The 20,674-nt window shown below is 53.2% G+C and overlaps 1 protein-coding gene across 1 annotated transcript; it reads right to left on the minus strand.

Annotated features, from left to right (window-relative positions):
• Positions 1 to 993: 993 nt before the first annotated feature.
• sf3b3 (splicing factor 3b, subunit 3) lies at positions 994 to 20,542 on the minus strand. The gene is made up of 27 exons (XM_036544033.1): positions 20,428 to 20,542; positions 19,299 to 19,436; positions 19,037 to 19,192; positions 18,727 to 18,897; positions 18,318 to 18,490; positions 17,579 to 17,720; positions 16,928 to 17,040; positions 16,334 to 16,471; positions 16,053 to 16,156; positions 15,626 to 15,791; positions 15,325 to 15,420; positions 14,940 to 15,012; positions 13,167 to 13,318; positions 12,925 to 13,080; positions 12,411 to 12,566; positions 11,344 to 11,487; positions 10,787 to 10,909; positions 10,338 to 10,492; positions 9,120 to 9,294; positions 7,796 to 8,001; positions 7,548 to 7,704; positions 6,237 to 6,362; positions 4,957 to 5,169; positions 3,788 to 3,886; positions 2,386 to 2,529; positions 1,788 to 1,892; positions 994 to 1,634 (listed from the first exon to the last, which is right to left on the minus strand). The coding sequence occupies exons 2-27, from the start codon at positions 19,366 to 19,368 to the stop codon at positions 1,494 to 1,496; spliced, it is 3,654 nt and encodes a 1,217-aa protein (XP_036399926.1). The 5' UTR covers positions 19,369 to 19,436; positions 20,428 to 20,542; the 3' UTR covers positions 994 to 1,493.
• Between the last annotated feature and the right edge of the window lie 132 nt (positions 20,543 to 20,674).

Below are 20,674 nucleotides of genomic sequence, written 5' to 3' on the forward strand. Positions count from 1 at the left end.
AAATATCAAACTGACTGCGGTTCACTCTGCTGGTCTGTCCTCCACTCAGTGCAGCAGGTACTCAGCTGGCAGAGGTCAGAACCTCGTCCTTTGGAGCACAGGGCGGGTCACAGTTCTGAGTTAGCGGCAGGACAGTTAATCGGGTCTCAGATGTGAACACCCCGCTGCAGGACTCTGAAGGCCGTCCGCTCAGTCATTACATAAAGGCTGAGTCAGACACTTCTTTCATTCCTGGGGTGCCCCACACAGACACAGCGTTTCTGACAGGCTGCAGTCCCCTCTCAGAAACGGGGCAGGCCGCTCCCTCCGCGAGCTACGCCAGACGGCACTGTGTCTAAAAACATGTTTTCTGCTGATACTCTGACATTTTCTGTTCAAGTCCTGAGGCAATCTAACTAGAACTCTACACACCCACAACATGCACCCTGTTCAGAGCTCCAGAGGGAAGTGAACACTGCAACCCTGTGTGTGAACACTCTCACTCTCACAGACACACTCACACACACACTCACACACAGACACTCACAGACACACACTCACAGACACACTCTTAAACACGCCCCAAGTTCACAACCAACTGTGTCACAAACGGCAAAAATGTGTTGAGAGAAAAGGCACCTCTGTGTTCAGACAAGACACTGATTGTATTTGAAAAGCCAAGAACAAAAAACAAAAAAGGACACTGCTGACCTCACGATGGGCTGCCGGCCACAGCGGAGCCTGCCGGCGTCCGATTGGCTGAGCAGCTCGGGGGCTGTGGCGGGCCGTCTGCGCAGTGACTCAGGGAAGCAGCAGGAAGAGAGAGAGAGAATGAGGTCCCGCACAGAGCCGGAGCAAACCGGCAGGACAAAGAGCACACCAAATGACCGACACACGCACCCTGCCCCCACCCCACCTGCCCGGAACAGAGGAACACGGGACAACATGCAAAACGCTGTAGAAAAGTTTATTTACAAAACAGCACACCCCCCCCCCCCCCCCACTTTTCTTCCATAGTCACACAAAGTCCCTGCCACAGGGAGGCCTGGCGGCGTTTGCAGCAGCGGTCAGCTGCTTCCCAGCCAGCTCAGTCTGCCAGCTGTGCTACACTGCAGCTACGCTAATGGAATCAGGCTGCCTTCAGAGCATCTAGCTCCACTCCACACTTCCTGCACCGAGAGCCAGGAGCCTTTTCTGAGCACTTTCCAGACTCCAAACTGTGCAGAACACTCCCACAAACACGAAGGACACAGAAAAACATTTCAGTTCATTCTGATGTGGCTCTTTCCTGTGGTGAAACCTTTTTTCCCCTCTGGCCTGCAGGGCTTCCACAAGCCCCAGGGGAAAACTGCTGAACACACAGAGCAAAGCACACTTCTGATTGGCTGACCACTGCCTCATATTACATTATAAAAAAAGTCAATTACTCTTGGTCTAGAATCTGGCTCTCTCTCTCAGGCTGGAGTTTTGGAGCCGGGAGCCGGAGGGCGGGGGGCCTCAGCCCTGCGGAGCGTTTAGAAAGCGTAGCGCGTGCGGATGTCCTCCAGCTTCTTGGACACCTCAGGGGGCGTGCGGTCCAGCTCCTCAGACACACCCTTCTGTTTGTGGGGGTCCATGGAGTTAAACTGCTCACACAGATCCCCGTCAATCACGTTCTGCTCAGGGGGAGACACACACACACACACACACACACACACACACACACAGAGAGAGGGGTTTCACAATCTGTGCGACTGTGTGTGAGAACGTGTGTGTGAGTGTGTGTGAGCGTGAGTGTGTGTGTGTGTGCGTGTGTGCGAGTGACTCACCTTGACCGGGAAGTAGTAGGAGCGGAAGCTGAGATGGTCCCGGCCACACAGGGGTGGGAACTCAGAGCGCATGTGCATCTCCAAGTGCTGGAAGAAGTCGTGGTCCTGCGAGAGAGAGAGAGCCACACACCATTCACAGCCCTGACACTGGGGGCGTGAGAGAGCACAGTAATCACTGTTCATTACAGCAATCAACACCACAATCGCGGTGTCCCCTCTGCATACATGCTCAGGGTCTAGGTGCATCGGGAACGTGCTTTTCAGGCCAATAAAGCAGACAAAGGGAGAGGGGGAAGAGACAGGGGGAGGATAATGACAGCGGGGGAAAGAACTGCAGGGAAATTAAATGAAAGTTCAACATGTCAGCAAAAACACTTTATGGCAGATGCTTGTGTAATTCGTAAATGATTGGAAAATTGCAAAGAAAACAACAAAAAAGTGAGTCATAAAAGCTAGATGAATGTGCAGGATGGCTGAGCTCCGCTGCCTGTTCGGCCTCAGGCTTTCAGCTGCAGCACAACCCAGCATTTCTGTGGCACAATCACATCCTGCTTCTGCCCTCCACATCAGCAGGGGCGCTGCAGGAGATCAGCAGTACCTCATGGGAAGTGAAAGGCACCAGGATGCCAATGCCCCCGGAGAGTGTGGTGTAGACCAGGGACTCGGACCCCCCGGGGATCAGAGTGGTCTTCTGCAGAGAGAGGACAGTCTCCCCAACATGGTAGTTCATGATCACCTCAGCCTGGAGAGGAAGAAGGAACCAGTCAAAAGACGGATGGAAGGACAGACGGACAGACAGACCTGCAGAAAACCCTGCTCCTTCAGCGGAGTGGAGCGCGCAGAATTCTGCAAGGTGCTTGGTCAGCTTTAAACCATCGCCTGGTTCACCTCAGTCTCTTCTTACCATCACTCATCAGGAAAGGACAGCAGCTGGAGGGATGGGACTGATGTTCCCGCCTCCGACCTGTCACTGCCCAACAGGACGTTTTACTGTTTCTACTCAACACACACAAACTGCATTTTAAATTATTACGCAAATTCGTCTGACTGTCAAAGCAAATCAGGAAACTGTCACATGCACAATTGTTTTCTCTTCTGCAGGAGTCTGAAAACAATTTGTGTAAATTCAGTGGCTGCAAAATGAATGTTTTGGTCTGTCTGGTTAAACCGCTCTGAATACATAAATACGCTGGGGTAGGGTGAAGTGGGGGGGTGGTGATTGCATCAGTCTCAGAGAGCTCTCGGCAATGCGGAACACTGGCTGCAAGAAGTATGAGTGCTCTGACACACTAGGACGGAAGCGACCCAAAAATACCGAACAGAGCGAGACTCTCGCCCGTTGACTGGCCCCGAGTACAGTGAGGTCGCTTATTAAGTGCGTGTCATGCCCCCCTCCTCCGACAGCCCCCCCCCCCCCCCCCCCCCAAAAAAAGAGCAGGACTCCGAGACAGTGCACGGTGAGGCCTGGCTGAGCACGACGCTGCCTGTCAGGCACCATCACCCCAGCCTTAAATTTAATCAGTGAAGTGAAAGTAATTTTCTATTAAAGTTTTCCGATTTTCACTGCCACAGGCAACTCTAAACTTTAAGGAAGTACATTCACATAATCCAAAGATGACAAAATACAAATTTTGATGATGCAGAAGTTATGTAGGCGTAAATGCTTAATATTCTTTGTCCTGTAGAAAGTCTGTATATAATCATGTCCATAGATCCTGCACACGCTGTTAAAGGCTGAAGCAGCCGAGTCCTGTGGGAAAGTCCCCTTCCCCACCTCACTGCTTAAACCACACTTTCATTAAACAGCAGTGGGTGTGAATGCAGACCCTGGGAAAGATCCAGAGAGTAGGCGACTCCCATACACACACACACACACACACACACAATCTCCCACAAACGCATACACAAACAATCTCTTGGCCTCTCTCACTCACACACATGCGTACACACATACAGAATCGCATGCACGCACGCACGCACGCAGGTGAGGCGTCTCTTACCTTCTGTGAGGCACCATTGAGTAGCCCCCTATCCCACAATGCCTTGTTCCCTGTGGGGTCCTCATCCACGTCATCGCTGGTGTTGGGTGGCAGGCGGACCTGGGGGGAGCATATTTCAGAGTCACTACATTTCCCAGAGTTCTCAGCGTAAAGTCTACCATACAATGTCTCATGGCGTGTTTTTTACCCCTGTAACCCCAACAAGACCAAGAGTTCCGTTTACAGGTCCCAGGCTGCTGCCGCAGTGGTAGCTAAACACACACCTGTAAACCACGCTGGTGTTTTTAACAGCAACTCACAGCGTACCGGCCGCCCACACCTCTGTGCTCTGAAGCAGGACGCTGAGAGCTGCACCTGTGCAGCAGACCCTACAGAGCCGGCCCCCGGCCCCCACCCCTCCCCTCCCCATTAGCCTTCCGCTCCGGGGTGATAGACAGCAGGCACTGGGAAAGCCCCGAAACGGCGAGTGCAGCGGGACCTTTTGTGACCACAGTGATTATGCAGCTTGTCTGAGGACGCTACACACCCCTACAGGGCCACAGCGACGCTACACACCCCTACAGGGCCACAGCGACGCTACACACCCCTACAGGGCCACAGCGACGCTACACACCCCTACAGGGCAGAGCCCAGCTGCAGGAAGCAGCTTTCATCGGCCCGATGTGAGAGCTAAAGCAGCCCAATCACAATCTGTTCACAGGCAGACGAAAGCTGCTGTTTATACAGCAACAACCTTAATTACATACTGCCTGCGCACCGTGTTTGAAATCACGAGGGAAAAAGGAGCATGCAGTCCATCAAAAACTTGTCACACTTTGGGTTGCTAAGGGCGACGGGACCTACTCACTCAATAATCAGAGTGACAAGGAGTCGTGAAACTTGCTACAAGTCTCACATCAGAAGGAGCACCTCTGCGGTGTAACCATATGAGCTCCATGTTGCTGGATTTTTCAAAACAGGAGACCTTCGGTGGGCTGGTCTGCTTCTGCACTGAATGAGCCTGCCTCTCTCTCACTTCCCACAGGATAGACTGCCCCCTACTGGCTCCCCATCAGCGCCTCCACAGCAACCTGCTATTCCAGCATCAGCCAGCCCTGGTTCCGCTCAGCGGCGGGAAGCTACAGCCGAGAATGACGTGACTGCAGTTGGCGTGGCGACGGCACACGTACGATGCTGATGTTGCCGAACTTGTCGGCGGACGCCATGGTGTCGTAGTCCAGCAGGCAGGCGGTGGTGACCCAGCGCGGGTGCGTGTCGTCCGCGAAGATGATGAGCTGGTTCTCGTTGCGCTTGTAGCGGATCCAGAACAGGCTCTCCTGCACGTCGGACACAATGACACGCTGGCCCACCGTGTGGATACCTGTCACCAGGTTGGGCACGTGCTGCAGACACAGGCAGATGTTTACAGGTGTGCAGATACATTTATATTTATTCATCTGGCAGATGCCTTTATCCAAAGCAACTTACAAGTGAGGCAGAGAACACAAGCAAAAGCCAGATACGGAGTCACAGTTTTAGAATATTAGATACATTTACATTTACATTTATTCATTTGGCAGACGCTTTTATCCAAAGCGACTTACATAGGTTACAGTTCTTTACAATGTTATCCATTCATACAGCTGGATATTTTTACACAATGGATACACAAACACACATCCACCAAATAATGGTATATACATTCAACTGCAAACACACCATTTTCCCTGCAATGAGAAAGCATTATGCGAAAAGGGAAACTGGTTTATTGCAATTCATTCTCATCAACCCAGCAGTTCTTCCTGGAGGCCACGATGGCAGAGAAACACACATTACACACCCACTCCTGCACCAGAGGCCAGAAATTGAACCAAGTCAGTGAAACAGTCGCCTGAACCAACTGGGTGAGTAAGCCTTTGGCTGACGGTTCACTGACCCTCTGGGTGAGACGGCTTCACCTGGCGGGCAGTCTGAGCAGGTTGTTTGTACAGTTAATGAAGTTAATCCTAAAGGATTTACTGTAAATACTTCAGAGAACCTTTGTACGATAAAAGCCATTGAGATGGAGAAAGCCACAGACACTCTGCCAAGACCCGCTCACCAGGTGACCAGAGCTGTATCATCCAATAAATCATTGACAGAGGTCGCAAGGCACCCCAGACGAAACGGTGACTCTGGCACTGCCATGGAAACCGCTCTCCTGGCACTCACTGCACTCTCCGCTTGGGTGCGTGCGCACACTGCCCCCCTTGCTGTTTTTAGAGTGTTTATTTTGGGAGGCAGACCTGCCCCAATAAGCCCCGTACTGAAGATCTCTTTGCCTCCCCAGTGTCTAAGAGCTTTGCAGTATGAGCTCCTCAGGTAAAAAGGCTCACCTGGCCTCTCAGGTAAAATGGCCTCTCAGGTAAAAAGGCTCACCTGGCCTCTCAGGTAAAAAGGCTCACCTGGCCTCTCAGGTAAAAAGGCTCACCTTGTTCTCACACTTGCGGAGTAGCTTCTTCTTGCCCAGGTCGTAGATGCGCAGCAGTTTGCCCACGCCCACGAGGACACGCCCCTGGAATGGGGCGATCGCCAGAGGCACGTCCTCCACTGGTGTCTATGATGAGAGAGGACCAATCAGAACCAAACAGCAGCTCAGTGTGACGAGAGAGGACCAATCAGAACCAAGCAGCAGCTCAGTGTGACGAGAGAGGACCAATCAGAACCAAGCAGCAGCTCAATGCAGAGGCGTGAAGACAGCGAGTTTCACAGCACCCAGAGAACTTACAAATGACACAATACAGAGCGAACATCCAAACGAGCTCAGACTGCAGAGATACCTGCTTTGAACTGAGGCTCTAACGAGCTGAGGCTGAGGCTCTAACTGAGGCTCTAACGAGCATTTGCGATGGACTGTTCCTTAAATATTGTCATTAGATATTTTATGATGTTACGCTGACTGACTAATGAAGGTTCGGCAGTAGTCCCAGTCGATCATGAGGAGAGACTCAAAGAAAACATTCTGGGTGAATAAACTCATGATCTTTAAAGCAACTGAGCCAAAATGAAAATGACACTGAAGAGAAGTTTGCACTAAGCTTGCACTACCTCATAGTCTTATCTGGACCAATCAGAATTAACACTGGGATGATAATACCTTTTGTGTTATTGAATGATAACCACGTTATTGAAACTGGATGTAAACACTGGGCAGCCGTGTGCATGGCTACTGTGTCACATGACACTGGAAACACTGAATACAGCATAAATTACAGCAATATTGCCAATTCTTTATCAAAACAAGTCTAATACAAAACAGGCAGACAGGTCTGATGAGATTTCCACGCTCAGATGTTCATATGAGTTCAGTAAACTGTGAATGACAAACACCCAAAGGCAAAGCACAGCATGAAGCAGCCAATTGCAGGCGATTCTGTGCTCGAGGGAAACCCTCTGCTGGAGATCTAACGGAGACAGAACGGAGATTCAGCCGACAATATCCAGCCACCGTGAAGGCAATCTTACACGCCTCTGATCACCGAATCCAGCTGCACACACGCACTGCCACCTGTCGCTCTGGATACGAGTGTCTGCTAAGCAACCGAAAGCAAACACTTAATGCAGCTGAGGGATGTGCGTGTGACCGGAACCGCTCTCTTCCTGCAGTAATGCCCTCCGCTTGATTAACGATTCTCCTGATAATCCACACACCGGGTCTGGAAGCGCCTATTCTTGTCAGCAGATGGGAGGGACCACATACTGCACCGCCCTCTGTGGATTGGTCAGCTCCCCTGTCACTCACCTTGTGTACGAACTCCAGCTTGTCTCCGCCCCCAACGAGCCGATAGGTGTAGATGTAGCCGCCGCCCACCGAGCGCGGGTTGAGGATCATGTCCCTGGCCACACCCACAAGCACATGCCAATCATCACCAGCGCTGGTGAATCGGCACACGGCAACACTGCAGAGAGAGTCAGCCATGAGGAGGAGAGACCGATTTAAACAACAAGCATCTGCTTTCCCTCCCTCCCCTCATCCCTCCATCCCCTCACCTGAAGGCGGCCTCGTTCTGCTCCAGCTGGACCTGGTCCAGGGTGGTGCCCTGGATGGGGTTGAAAAGGCGCACCAGCGAGGCCCACTGGCCTGCCCCGGCTTTGGGCGCTCCGAAGATGGCCTCCGGAAGGTTCTCATTCAGGAAGGCGGCGGCCATCTCTGCCGCTAGCTCCCGCTCATCCTCCCCGGCCGCCTCAACCATCTCCTGCGGGGGGCGCCACAGAGCAGAAGGTCAGACACCGTCGCTTTGCACGCGAGTTTCCCCACCCACCGACCGTAGGGGCACATCTCCACACATGCACACAGGTACACATGCGCACACGCTCTCTCTCTCTCTCACACGCACACATGCACGCATGCACACACACATACGTACGCGCGCACGCACACACACACAGCCCAGCCCAGCCATTGCCATGGACACCCAACATACATAATGGGAGTAGACTGTAAACCCAATCTCTGACCCAGAATCAGCTGGCACAGCCCAAAACCCATTTAATGAAAAAAATCTGAAACTGATCCAGAAAAAGGGAGTGGAGACAAACTATTTTTGCAACAGTCTTCCTCTCTTTAGAGCTCCCAGCATTCACAGCTACCTGGCCGATACGATGCAAACATCCGGCCGACCGGATTAACGCACAGCTTTCCTGCATTGCGTCACGCCTGAATGCCGCTCCACTGCTTCCTTTCCAGAACTGGCTCAGACAAGAGCAAAATAGAAGCCAGACTGTGCAAAGCCATTAATTCAGCTCTGCAAGTCTGCCCTGCAGATTAAACTGCGTTTGTGTGCGCGTAAGAGAAAGTGTGTGTGTGTGTATGTATATATGAGAGAGAAAGTGTGTGTGTGTGTGTGTGTGTGTATATAAGAGAGACAAAGTGTGTGTGTATGTGTGTGTGTGCACGTGTATGAGAGAGAGAGAAAGTGTGTGTGTGTATAAGAGAAAGTGTGTGTATGCGTGCGTGTATAAGAGAAAGAAAGTGTGTATGTGTGTGTGTGTGTGTGTATATATATATGAGAGAAAGTGTGTGTGTGTGTGTGTGTGTGTGTGTGTATATAAGAGAGACAAAGTGTGTGTGTATGTGTGTGTGTGCGCGTGTATGAGAGAGAGAGAAAGTGTGTGTGTGTGTATAAGAGAAAGTGTGTGTGTGCGCGTGCGTGTATAAGAGAAAGAAAGTGTGTATGTGTGTGTGTGTGTATATATATAAGAGAGAGAAAGTGTGTGTGTGTGTGTGTGAGCTGCTGTGTCGTCCCCCCCCCCCAGTTCAAACAGGTTCAGCGGGAGAGAGCGCCCCCCCCCCCCGGAGGCCACGGAGGCTCACCTCTGCCATCTGCTGCTTGCGCTGGGCCTTCGTGCCTTCGGTGTAGGCGTTGTGGTCCGTCTCGATCAGGATCAGGTTGTTGGTCTCTGGGTGGATCACAAACTTGCGAGGTGTGTACTGCAGGGGGAAGGCCACCTGGTTAAAGACCGCGCCTAGTTTCTCCAGAGCCAAAATCCTGATGAGAGGAGGGAGAGGGACGGGAGGGTCACAGAGGGGACTCGGGTTAGAACGTCATCAGACAAGACTCTCTACTAATAGACATTAATCAAGACTGCTGCTGCACTGTCTCGGCCTGCCCTAGAATAAGCAGAAATTAAAGCTGAAACAGGTCAATGCACGCCACACTGTAACGACTCTGAGCACACACACACCACAGAGGCTGTGGGGAAGAGCGCAGTCATGCTGGGAAACGCGGGAAACGCTGCCTCCCTCTGCTACGCGGCCTCTGCCTGCATGAGCCCAGCCCAGAGCCCACTCTCACACATCACTGTTCTCGTTCCAGTGCTTTCCCATGAAGCAGCGGGCACGGAAACAAGTGCATGCGTGCATGAAACTGCAGCTGTCCTGACATGCATGATCTCACATGCCAGCATGTAAAGCAACCCTTTTGTTTCACTTTCGACCTGTTAGGCAGTTAAATATGAACTACCTGTCCATCCAGTCCTCAGAGAAGCCCACCTAGGCAGACTGCCGTGGACCAGTCTGTCTGTCTGTCTCTGAAGCTGACAGCATGACAGCAATCCATCTGTCTGAAATGTAAACTAAAATATATACCCACCCAGGAGCGTCAGAGTATAACTGGTATGCCTTCCCACTGTAGAGCTGGAACCAGGCTGGCTCATTACACCCCTTTCCCACTGCAGAGCTGGAACCAGGCTGGCTCATTACACCCCTTTCCCACTGCAGAGCTGGAACCAGGCTGGCTCATTACACCCCTTTCCCACTGCAGAGCTGGAACCAGGCTGGCTCATTATACCCCTTTCCCACTGTAGAGCTGGAACCAGGCTGGCTCATTACACCCCTTTCCCACTGTAGAGCTGGAACCAGGCTGGCTCATTATACCCCTTTCCCACTGCAGAGCTGGAACCAGGCTGGCTCATTATACCCCTTTCCCACTGCAGAGCTGGAACCAGGCCGGCTCATTATACCCCTTTCCCACTGCAGAGCTGGAACCAGGCTGGCTCAGCAGCAGGTTTATGGGGTTTTTCAGGGGCTCACCTGAGAGTGTTGGTGGAAATGGCCACGATGCCTTCGGGACACTGCTCAGAGGCGAAGCCTGAGGCGTACTCCAGTGTCTCATAGGACAGGGGCGTCAGGTGGAAGCGGGACTGGTACGAGTAGCTCAGCCAGGACCGGCTTGACATGGCCAGCACCTGGGGGGGTCAGAGGTCAGAGGTCAGAAGGCACAGGTTCCAGATCCAGAGTGGGTGTGCAGATAAAGACCTTAGAGAGAACTGCAGCTGTAAAGGTCAGGCTGGTTTCAGTCCAAAGCCATGTCTGATGCAGCCAACACGGAAGCTCCGCACAGTGAACACCAGGCACAACTCCCACAGGAGTCACCTTCCGAGCGGAAAAGCCAGTAACACATAACAGCTGTCCCTGCAACACACAACAGGTGTACAGCTCCGGCCAGAGGGAACATCCCCAGCCAATCAGAGTTCACTTACAGCCTCCTGCCCCTGCATCCTGACCCGGAAGAGCTTGACAGGTCGTGACCCCAGGTAGCGAGTGCGGGTGTCAGACAGGTCTCCGGTCACAGGGTCCAGCACCGTCCGCAACAGCACCCCATTCTGCAAAAACACACCTTAGTCTGAGCCACATCATGCAACGGTTTTAGGGTTAAAGCGTTAGCGTGATTTGAAAGGGTTAGGGGGTTAGTGTGGTTTGAGAGGGTTAGGGTGGTTTGAGAGGGTTAGGGTTAGAGTGTTAGCGTGGTCTGAGAGGGTTAGAGGGTTAGCGTGGTTTGAGAGGGTTAGGGTTAGAGAGTTAGCGTGGTCTGAGAGGGTTAGGGTTAGGGGGTTAGCATGGTGTGAGAGGGTTAGGGTTAGAGGATTAGTGTGGTTTGAGAGGGTTAGGGTTAGAGGGTTAGTGTGGTCTGAGAGGGTTAGGGTTAGAGGATTAGTGTGGTTTGAGAGGGTTAGGGTTAGAGGATTAGAGGACCCACGGAGATGTGACTGTGCCTCTGACACACCTGTCAGTCCCTGCTGTCAGACACACAGCGTACCTGCAGCCCGATGTTCAGGTAGAGGAAGCCGATGGAGCCCTTGTCCCCGAGCTCATCCTGTTTTTCCACTCCGCCCATCTCCACGATACACAGAGACTCGGGCTGGGCTGGGAGGGCCTGCATACTGAGGGGCTGCAGACAGTCCTGTACAGAGAGAGGGCAACGGGTGAGTGCCTCCGCAGGGAAGCACTCCTCACTTCCCCATAGCGCCCCCTGCTGGCGCATTCTATCATCAGCATCCTGCCCATTGCTTTGCCCTGTGCTTACAGCACCTCAGGCAGCCGGAGCCCAAAATCAGCCGAACCCGGTGAGCCCCTGGGTCCACCCTGTCCCGCCCCAACCGAACAGCAGGCAGCATGAGAAACACCCCAAATGCCCACAGACCCCACTCCCGAAAGGGCTGGCACCAGCATACTCCTGCTCTGGGCTCTGCTACAGCAGTTAGAGAAAAATAAACTCCAAGGATATTTCAGTGCAGTGCACGTCCTCTACCTCATCTGGATAACTCTGATCATGACGAACTGCTGGGAATTCGCTCCAGGAATTTTCTCGGGAAATTCATCAAAAAGATCAAGGTGGAGGCAGAATCCCTCCCCCACCTCTGAAGCCTGTCCCAGGAACACACTGCAGCCAGCCCCCATACCCACCCCCACCCACCCCAATTTAAACGAGCAACAGTGTCAGACCAGTGAGTGTGAGCATAACATTATTCACACCCTACCCTGAGTTAACCTGTGCACTCTGACAAAAACCAAGCACAAACACAACCATAAAAAGATGAAATCTTCCTTTCTGGAACCACTGCATATTATTATTATTCTCATTCTGCATGACTCATTATTGTGAATACCCATTCTACACACTATCTGCTGCGGGCCATATTTACAAACACACTTCCTGAAATATTTCTGAAACTAACCCGAAAAGGAAATGCACAGAGAGGAGAGAGAGAGAGAGAGAGAGAGAGAGAGAGAGAGGGAGGGAGAGAGAGAGAGAGAGAGAGAGAGAGAGGGAGGGAGAGAGGGACACAGAGCAGGCTGAGGATGACAGGCACGGAAACACCTCACCGAGGGGTCCAGGGAGATGATGCGCACGGTGTTATCCACCAATCCCACAGCCAGGAAGCGGGATCGCTGCTCTCCGGGGGGCACGTTGGCCAGGCTCATGCACACCACATCCGCGGACATCTCCTTCCGCTCCGTGTACTCGTTCAGCTGCCCTGACTGGAGGGAGAGACGCCCGACGCTCACCGTCACCCTCATGCACATCACACGCTCCCCTGCCACAGTTACGCTTTTCCTTTTATTTGCAAATTGTGCCACGGTCCCCCATTTTAACCCTTGCGTGGCGGCACTGTATCAGACTCAGTAAAGCGGAAGATACTTTTACAGCTACACTGAGGATGAGCACAGAACGCGGTTACAGGAGCTACGGCTGCTGTAACCGCTACTCAGTCTGCCGCTTATTTGTATTTCAGTGATTTAGCAAAACGGGGGCTCAGAGCTGTTATCAGGTATCATTGTGCATGTTATTGTGAGCAGTTTTATGCATGTTTCATGTTTCTCGGGGCGCAGCACTCACGGGGTCCATCTCAAAGTAGACCAGCTCGCCGCCGGTCAGCGCGATCACCACCTGTCTCTGGTTGACGGCGCAGCGCACGATGGTCTTCTTCCCGGGGGTCTTCCACTCGTTCACTCGCTTATCCGCGCGGATGTGGCGGATGCCGTCAGGGTACACCTGCAGAAAGGGGGGGGTCACCCTGCGTGAGACAGCTGGCTCAGCTGAGGGGCGGGGCTGAGGGGCGGGGGCTGCGGCGGTGTTACCTGCACCAGCGCGTCGTCTCCCAGCAGCGAGCAGGACAAGGTGGGCGTGGTCCCCAGAAAGCCTGAGTCTGTCACTTCCTCTACGGTCTCCCCAATGGACAGCACCAGCGTGGCGTTCACGAAGGACACGATGATGTAGGCGTCAAACTCATCTGCAGGGGGCAACAGAGAGGCAAGGGCTGGGTCCAGGGCTCAGGTAGAGAGGCGGGCCGAGGGGGGGGTGTCTGTCTGTCTGTCTGTCCTTTTCTCCCAGGACTCCCAGCACTGATGCTGTGCACCTATGGTCTACCTGCTCACCAAAGCGCACCTGCCCCTGGGGGGAGTAACATCACAGGAGAACACACTCTCCTTTCCCGTTTCTGTGTGTGTGTGTGTGTGTAAGGGCTTGGATCACAGGTATACACACTCTCTCCAGTGAAAATCAGTCAGAGGAGAGACATGAAAACACTCATTGCTTCTGCAGCAGCTGAATGCCGGCCCTGCACAGACACGCCCTGCTGCAGCACCGGGCCATGCGTGCGCTTCTCCCACAGCTTTAACACAGCTGCAGGGACAAGGGACAATTGTGTGTGTGTGTGTGTGTGTGTGAGAGAGAGTGTGTGTGTGTGAGAGAGAGAGTGTCTCTCAGCAAGAGATGTGCAGGGGCAGTGAATTCACCTACAGCTGATACCACTGCCAGCACCTTTCCTCTGCAGACACCCATCAGGCAGGTGCTGAAACTCCCGCTGACCTAAGAACCGCGCTCCTTTCAGCTGCCATTGGCCGCCTGTCCTGGGCATTTCTCAGCTCTGTATTAAAGGGAAACAGCTGCTGCCGCGGGTCCAGCGAAAGACAGCCTGCTACCGTGGCAGAGCAGATCTCAGAGGTCACATGGTTTCAGGGAAAGCCTTGGCAGACAGACGGGTGTAATCCGATGCCTGTTACTGCGACGCTGGCCACGAGCGCAGCAGCGTCACGCAGAACCGCAGAACAGACACGCGGTTCCCAGGTGCTATCTGCGGGCATGGCCAGTGTGCGCACACTGACAGACCCAGCTTATTGTGTAAGAGTTTCCGCCTCAGAGCCAACCGCTCTTACATAAACAGAGTGCTCTCAGTCGTGCCCTGCTCCCTCTGACAGAGTGCATGCTGGGAGACAGACAGCACCGAGCTGTGACCAAGCGCAGTGCACACACCGAGAGACAGTCACTGTTTCCATCACACCCTGCCGTATCATAGCAACCCCACCTGCAGGCTGGCCACAGGGAGAGACCAGCGTCAGAAAGCATGGCTCCCAAACGCTGAGAGGCCAGGGGTGTCAGACAGTGAGGTACAAACACATACGCACTTTCTCCTACGCTGTAATGAATTCTGGAGAACTAGGGAAAAATATCTGGAATATCGGAGTATTTTGAGTCATCCATGGCACCCTTTCAGACGTGAAGTGAGGGCGGAGTATCGCCCCCTCCGCTGGGAAGGGGAGCACAGGCGGTGCTGTCTGCCAGCCAGGCTGAGGGACAGGGCAGGAAGCCCCCCCCCCCAGGAACTTTAAACACGCACAGCCTACGTTAACTACTCTCTTGAAGAACCATTTTTAAGAGAGTAATGATAGGTTACAATTATTAATATATAATTCTGCTGTAATTCTGTGAAAAATGGCAATGCTGTACATCTATGTGGTCATCCCAGTAAAGCTGGGTGAGGGAGAGAGAGAGGGGTGGGTAGAGGGAGAGAGATGGACAGAGAAGGGGGGGGGGGTGGATAGAGGGATGGAGAAAGGGGTGGGGCGCAGTACCTTCAATGTGTCGGCGTACAGTCCACACAGCGTTGGGGTTACCGGGAAGCTCTGACACAGCCATCTCTGACACCTGGGGGGTTATGGGGGATGAGCATCAAGATGCACAGATAACAGATAAGCTTGCTGTGCAAGTGCAAGTGCAAGTGTGTGTGTGTGTGTGTGTGTGTGTGTGTGTGTGTGTGTGTGCGCGCGCGTGCGCGCCAGGGCTGAGATCAGAGGTATACACACTCTCTCCAGTGAAAATCAGTCAGAGAAGAGACATGAAAACACTCATCACTTCCACAGTGCACTACAAGACCATATTAAATGTGTCAGGGGAGTTTATGCCTGTTTATTTGCAGTTCAGACTGAGGTGCGTTGTGCAGTATGTCAGCTGCTGTACCTCCAGCCCGTGTCTAAGCACCCTGAGGGTCGACTTAGGCCCACGGCCACACGCCACATACAGCTGGGGAGTGTCCTCATTGGCCAGATCAGCGATCTGTGGGCGGGAGAGAGAGAGAGAGAGAGGGAGAGGAAAGGATAGAGGGACAGAGAGAGAGAGAGGGGGGAGAGAGTGGGGGGGGAGAGAGAGAGAGAGGGAGAGAGAGAGCGTTAAACCAACATGAGCCAGCAGAAACCGTCACAGTACTGCAGACTTTCAGCTGCGCTCAGACAGACAGACGTACACACACACACACACACACCTGGCAGGCCATGATGGGGGACAGGTTCTCCTGCTCGTCCACAAGCACCAGGTTCTTGAGTGGGCGGGGCTGGAAAAAGAAGGTGTCGCCCTCCTCCAGGGGCATGGCGGACGAGAACTCTGGCTCCTCATCATCATCGCCCAGGTGAGCGATCTGGTACAGGTAACTGAGGAGAGAGAGGAGGTGAGGCCCTGCAGGTACGGAGACAGAGTCAACCTGCTGCCACCTCCATCAGACGAAGTGCGCGTGTCTGTGTTCATGTTGTGTGTGTGTGCGTGCGCATGCGCGTGTGCGTGTGTGTGTGTGTGTGTGTGTGTGTGTGTGCGCATGCGCGTGTGTGTGTGTGTGCGCATGCGCGTGTGTGTGTGTGTGTGTGTGTGTGTGTGTGTGTGTGTGAGAGAGCGTGCCTGGGGGTTGTGAGACTCACTGGTTGCCGAACTCTGAGGCCACAAACAGGAAGCCGGTTTTCAGCACACACATGGCCGTCGCCACAGGGATGGTGTCAAAGTACTTCATTCTGATCTCCGTTACCTGGGAGACAAGAGTCAAACCCAGAGTTTGACCATTAGACTGCGAGTAACTGACACTTCATCAGTCAGATAACCTTCCCACCCAACCCAGTTTCCAACCAGACCCAGTCGAAACCACATCCCCTGCTACCCTCTCCCCTCTAACCCCACCCCTCAAACTCCGCCCCCAGCCTCTCACCATCTCCTCGTCCGTCTCCAGCGTGACCTTGAAGATGTCTCCCTGCTCCGTTTGCGCCAGGAAGAAGAACATGGACTTGGTCTTGTGGGTGGCCGAGCAGACGAAGATCATGCCACGCTCGGGGTCGTCCAGGTCATTCTGCAGGGGTGGAAGAGCGTGGCAGAGCCAACCCTTACTCTCTCTCGCACACACTCACACACACACACCCCCCCTCGCTCTCTCTCACACACCACACACAGATTCAGATTCACACCCGCGCTCTCACACACCACACGCACCCTCTCTCTCACACAGATTCAGATTCACACCCTCGCTCTCACACACCACACACGCACCCTCGCGCTCTCTCACACACACGCACCCTCTCTCACACAGATTCAGATTCACACCCTCGCTCTCACACACCACACGCACCCTCGCGCTCTCTCACACACACGCACCCTCTCTCACACAGATTCAGATTCACACCCTCGCTCTCACACACCACACGCACCCTCGCTCTCACACACACACGCACCCTCGCTCTCTCACACACACACACAGATACAGATTCACACCCGCGCTCTCTCTCTCACCCCCCCCCCCAACACTCACCCTCCTGCGTGGAATTGGGCAGCGGATGTCAGGCTGGTCGCCCAAGTTTTTGTAGGTGATGTAATTCTCAGAGCAAATGAGCACCCCGCTGGGACCATCAGACCCCCCCGGAACTGTGAGAGAGGAACAGGGACCTGCTGACGGAGGGGTTCCATCCCAAAACAGAGTCCTGCAGCTGCTTCCACAACACCAGTGTGTGTAAGGGCTGAGATCAGAGGTATACACACACTCCATTTCTGTGTGTCCCCTGGTGTGTGTGTGTGTGTGTGTGTGTGTGTGTGTGTCAGGGCTGAGATCAGAGGTATACACACACACTCCATTTCTGTGTGTGTGTGTGTGTGTGTGTGTGTGTGTGTGTGTCAGGGCTGAGATCAGAGGTATACACACACACACTCCATTTCTGTGTGTGTGTGTGTGTGTGTGTGTCAGGGCTGAGATCAGAGGTATACACACACACACTCCATTTCTGTGTGTCCCCTGGTGTGTGTGTGTGTGTGTGTCAGGGCTGAGATCAGAGGTATACACACTCTCTCCAGGGAAAATCAGTCAGAGAAGAGACATGAAAACTCATCACTTCTACAGCACTACTGCTCCTCAGCTGCACAAACACCCCTCCACACGCCGCCCCCTGCTGGCAGCACACTGCAGTACCTGTGATGAGGAAGTTCCCATGCTCCTCCAGCGGTTCGCTGTACTTGCGCACCACGTGGTTCAGGCCCAGGTCCAGCTCGTAGAACGTCAGGGTCTGCTGGGTGTTGGCCGCCGCCTCCCCCGTGGGGTCATTATCTGCCTCCTGAGGGGGGTCAGAGACAGAAAGGGCAGAGAGAGAGCGGTTAGCCGGGGTGAGTGAGCTGGACAGTGTGTGCTGGTACAGCTGAGATACGCACTCTCCTCTCCCGTTTCACCAGTGTGCATGTGTGTGTGTCAGGGCTGAGATCAGAGGTATACACACTCTCTCCAGTGAAAATCAGTCAGAGAAGAGACATGAAAACACTCATCACTTCTACAGCATCCATCTGAATGACTGCTGTCCTACAACCCCTCCTCATACTGCACTGACGTGACTCTCAGTATCTCACCCATGTCAGGATGCGTCTGTCAGGATGGACTGTCAGCACTGTGCTCATTCACCAGGTGTGCGCGTGTGTGGGGCGCGCATGTGTGCACAGAAATCAAACACAAACACTACAATAGTGCCGTCACAATGAGAGAGAATACAGAGCAAGATAGGTAACTGGATGAGAAGGGGCATGAGTCAGTCAGTATGAATCAATTCTGAAACATCTGTGTGTGTACAAGCGAGAGTGCTGGTGTGCGTGTGTGTGTGAGACAGTGTCAATGTGAAAGTGTTGGTGTGTGCATGCACGTGCATGTGTGTGACAGGACTCGCCTCGTAGTCCATCTCCAGACAAGCAAACATGGGGTTCTCGAACCCCACATCCACGCCCACCACGTGGTACACCAGGGTGTTGGCCTTGTGCGCCTCCAGGGGGGAGGAGATGGTGAGGCGGGCCGCCGCGTCTCTGTTCAGGATGTACACCAGCTTCTGCTTCTCAATGGCGCCTGGGAGAGCGAGAGAGATACATGTCACACAGGCAGCACAGCGCCCCCTGCGGGCACACAGAGCAGCGGCCTCATTCCGCACTGCACAGGGTGTAGCGCTGGGAATGCAAGCTGAAAGGGCTCGCATCCAGAGAGGTGCATTCTGGGATTCGTATGCCATTTCCACCTCTGTGACTGCAGAGTTGTTTACAGGACAGCAACACACAGAGTTTAAGAACAACAAAAACGTCTCTCACCAATCATGACGGCTCTCCCCTTGGGGTCGACGGCAAGGAACTGTCCCGGGACGATGCGCCTGCAGCCACTCTTGCCGAAGGTCTCCTGGTGCACCTTCTCAAACATGTTCTTGGAGGGGTGGTACTCCAGGATCACGATGCGGCCGGAGTCACTGCCCACCACGATGTAGTCTGCAAAGAGGCAGCAGCTTCAGACACAACCCCCACAGCAACTCTGTCTCTTTCGCACACACACACGCACGCACGCGCACACACACGCCGATTTCGCTCTGCTCTCTCATAGGCGTTCCTCTGCAGGGTACGGCTGTACCTTTGGTTCCTCCCGTCAGCCTGAAGGCCATGAGGGAGCGGACGATGCCGAACACCTCCATGGTGAGCAGCGTGTGCACCTTCCCTGTGTTTGCATCAGGGCGCAGCAGCTCCAGAATCTTCCCCCGGGAAACAACGATCTCCTGCTGCTTGGTTCCTACGCAGGACAGAGGACAGGGCGAGAGTTAGCGGGAGGAGGGCATGACAGACAGGTCGGCCGCAGGGTGGGGGGCGGCATCGGGCGGCTGATAGGGGGATCGTACCGGAGAAGTTCCCGTGGATGGCATGGGTGATGCCAGTGGCACGCTGCAGGGTCAGGTTGTACAGAAACATGGCGTCTGCCTCTTAGTGTCCGGGACTCAGGACAACTGAGCTACAGCAGCTCCTGGATCTCAGCACAGCTGTGGGAGAAAACGCACTCATTACCTCCGGCATTACCTCCGGCAGCTGTGATGTCAATGAGACCTGAAGCTCGTTTCAGGCCCAGGTGGGACATTCTGTCGCACGCTGGACCAAAGCTGCTGTAATCTGATTGTCTTTTGACCTCACAAATGAGTGCGATGCTCAACGTGCACTAGTAGTTTCCTCAAAGGAAATTCGCAGAAAGTGGTAATTCAAAGAAGTGAACTGCCAAGCTAGCGAGTTTATGTCTTAACAGCAGTGCTATTGGTGTGAATATGACCACGGCATATGAACATACGATGATAGCCAAACCATTTTACTTTAATACAACGCAAAATCACACATCCCCAAAGAAAACAGCGGAGCAACCAGAGCACAACTACTCTCTACCACGGAAACTGCGACAACTGCATTTTCTGAATGTTGAACTAGCTACTTTACTAGATAATTAATAATAGAAATCCAGCCTATGTGTTGAGCAGACTCGTCGTCAGTGTTGTCCAGCTAGCTAGGCGGCTAACGTTAGCCAACTACTGTGACTATCACAACACATTCTGTTAACCGACAGACACCAAACACTTCAGTGCAAATCAGCATGTATATCTGCTGCAAACAAACCTCGCAAGTTACTTTCATTCACTCTGTGCAAATCGGATGTGATCCGTAAGAATTAGGCTTCGGCCCACATCATCCCGCGTTAGAGTATTCAGATTATTCAGTCAACAAAAGCTCCATCAGAGAAGCACTGATTTGCAGAAAACTGTACTTTCCGCACAGGCACAGCAAAATGCATCCCTGCAATGGATAACAATAAGCTAAAGAACAAAACTGAAATGTGGAGCTGGACGCTGAAGGAGTTTTGTTGCTGAAAGTCCCGTCTCCCTCCACCGGATAACCGCCAAAACCACTCAAACTGCGGCGAGCATCGCGCTGGATACCCACCCGATCGGACGCAGGAGGGTGTGCGGACGCTGCGCGCATATGCCTTACCGGTTTAGCAGTCAGGATGGTTTCGATCTACGACAGATGAAAATTTATATAAACGCCATTCATTTGTCTTCGCAGATTCGCAGTTCAGACGGAGAGCCGCCGATTGGGGGCCTTCAGCGCGTCATCAGACGGCGCTTCATGTGGGTGTCTCACAATATGCCTGACTAACATAAAAAGACAAAAGGATTAGGTAATTATATTTCATTTGTTGACAAAGCTCTTAAATATAGTTTAAAAATGTATGTAA

Source organism: Megalops cyprinoides, chromosome 13 (genome assembly GCF_013368585.1).
Source record: "Megalops cyprinoides isolate fMegCyp1 chromosome 13, fMegCyp1.pri, whole genome shotgun sequence".
NCBI classification, from domain to species: domain Eukaryota; kingdom Metazoa; phylum Chordata; class Actinopteri; order Elopiformes; family Megalopidae; genus Megalops; species Megalops cyprinoides.

Coding starts and splice junctions, on each gene's coding strand:
- sf3b3 (XM_036544033.1), bottom strand. CDS start 19,368: ATGTTTCTGTACAACCTGACCCTGCAGCGTGCCACTGGCATCACCCAT. Junction 15,013..15,324: donor TGCTTAGACACGGGCTGGAG/GTACAGCAGCTG, acceptor ATAACCCCCCAG/GTGTCAGAGATGGCTGTGTC. Junction 12,567..12,924: donor TCTACTTTGAGATGGACCCC/GTGAGTGCTGCG, acceptor CTCTCCCTCCAG/TCAGGGCAGCTGAACGAGTA.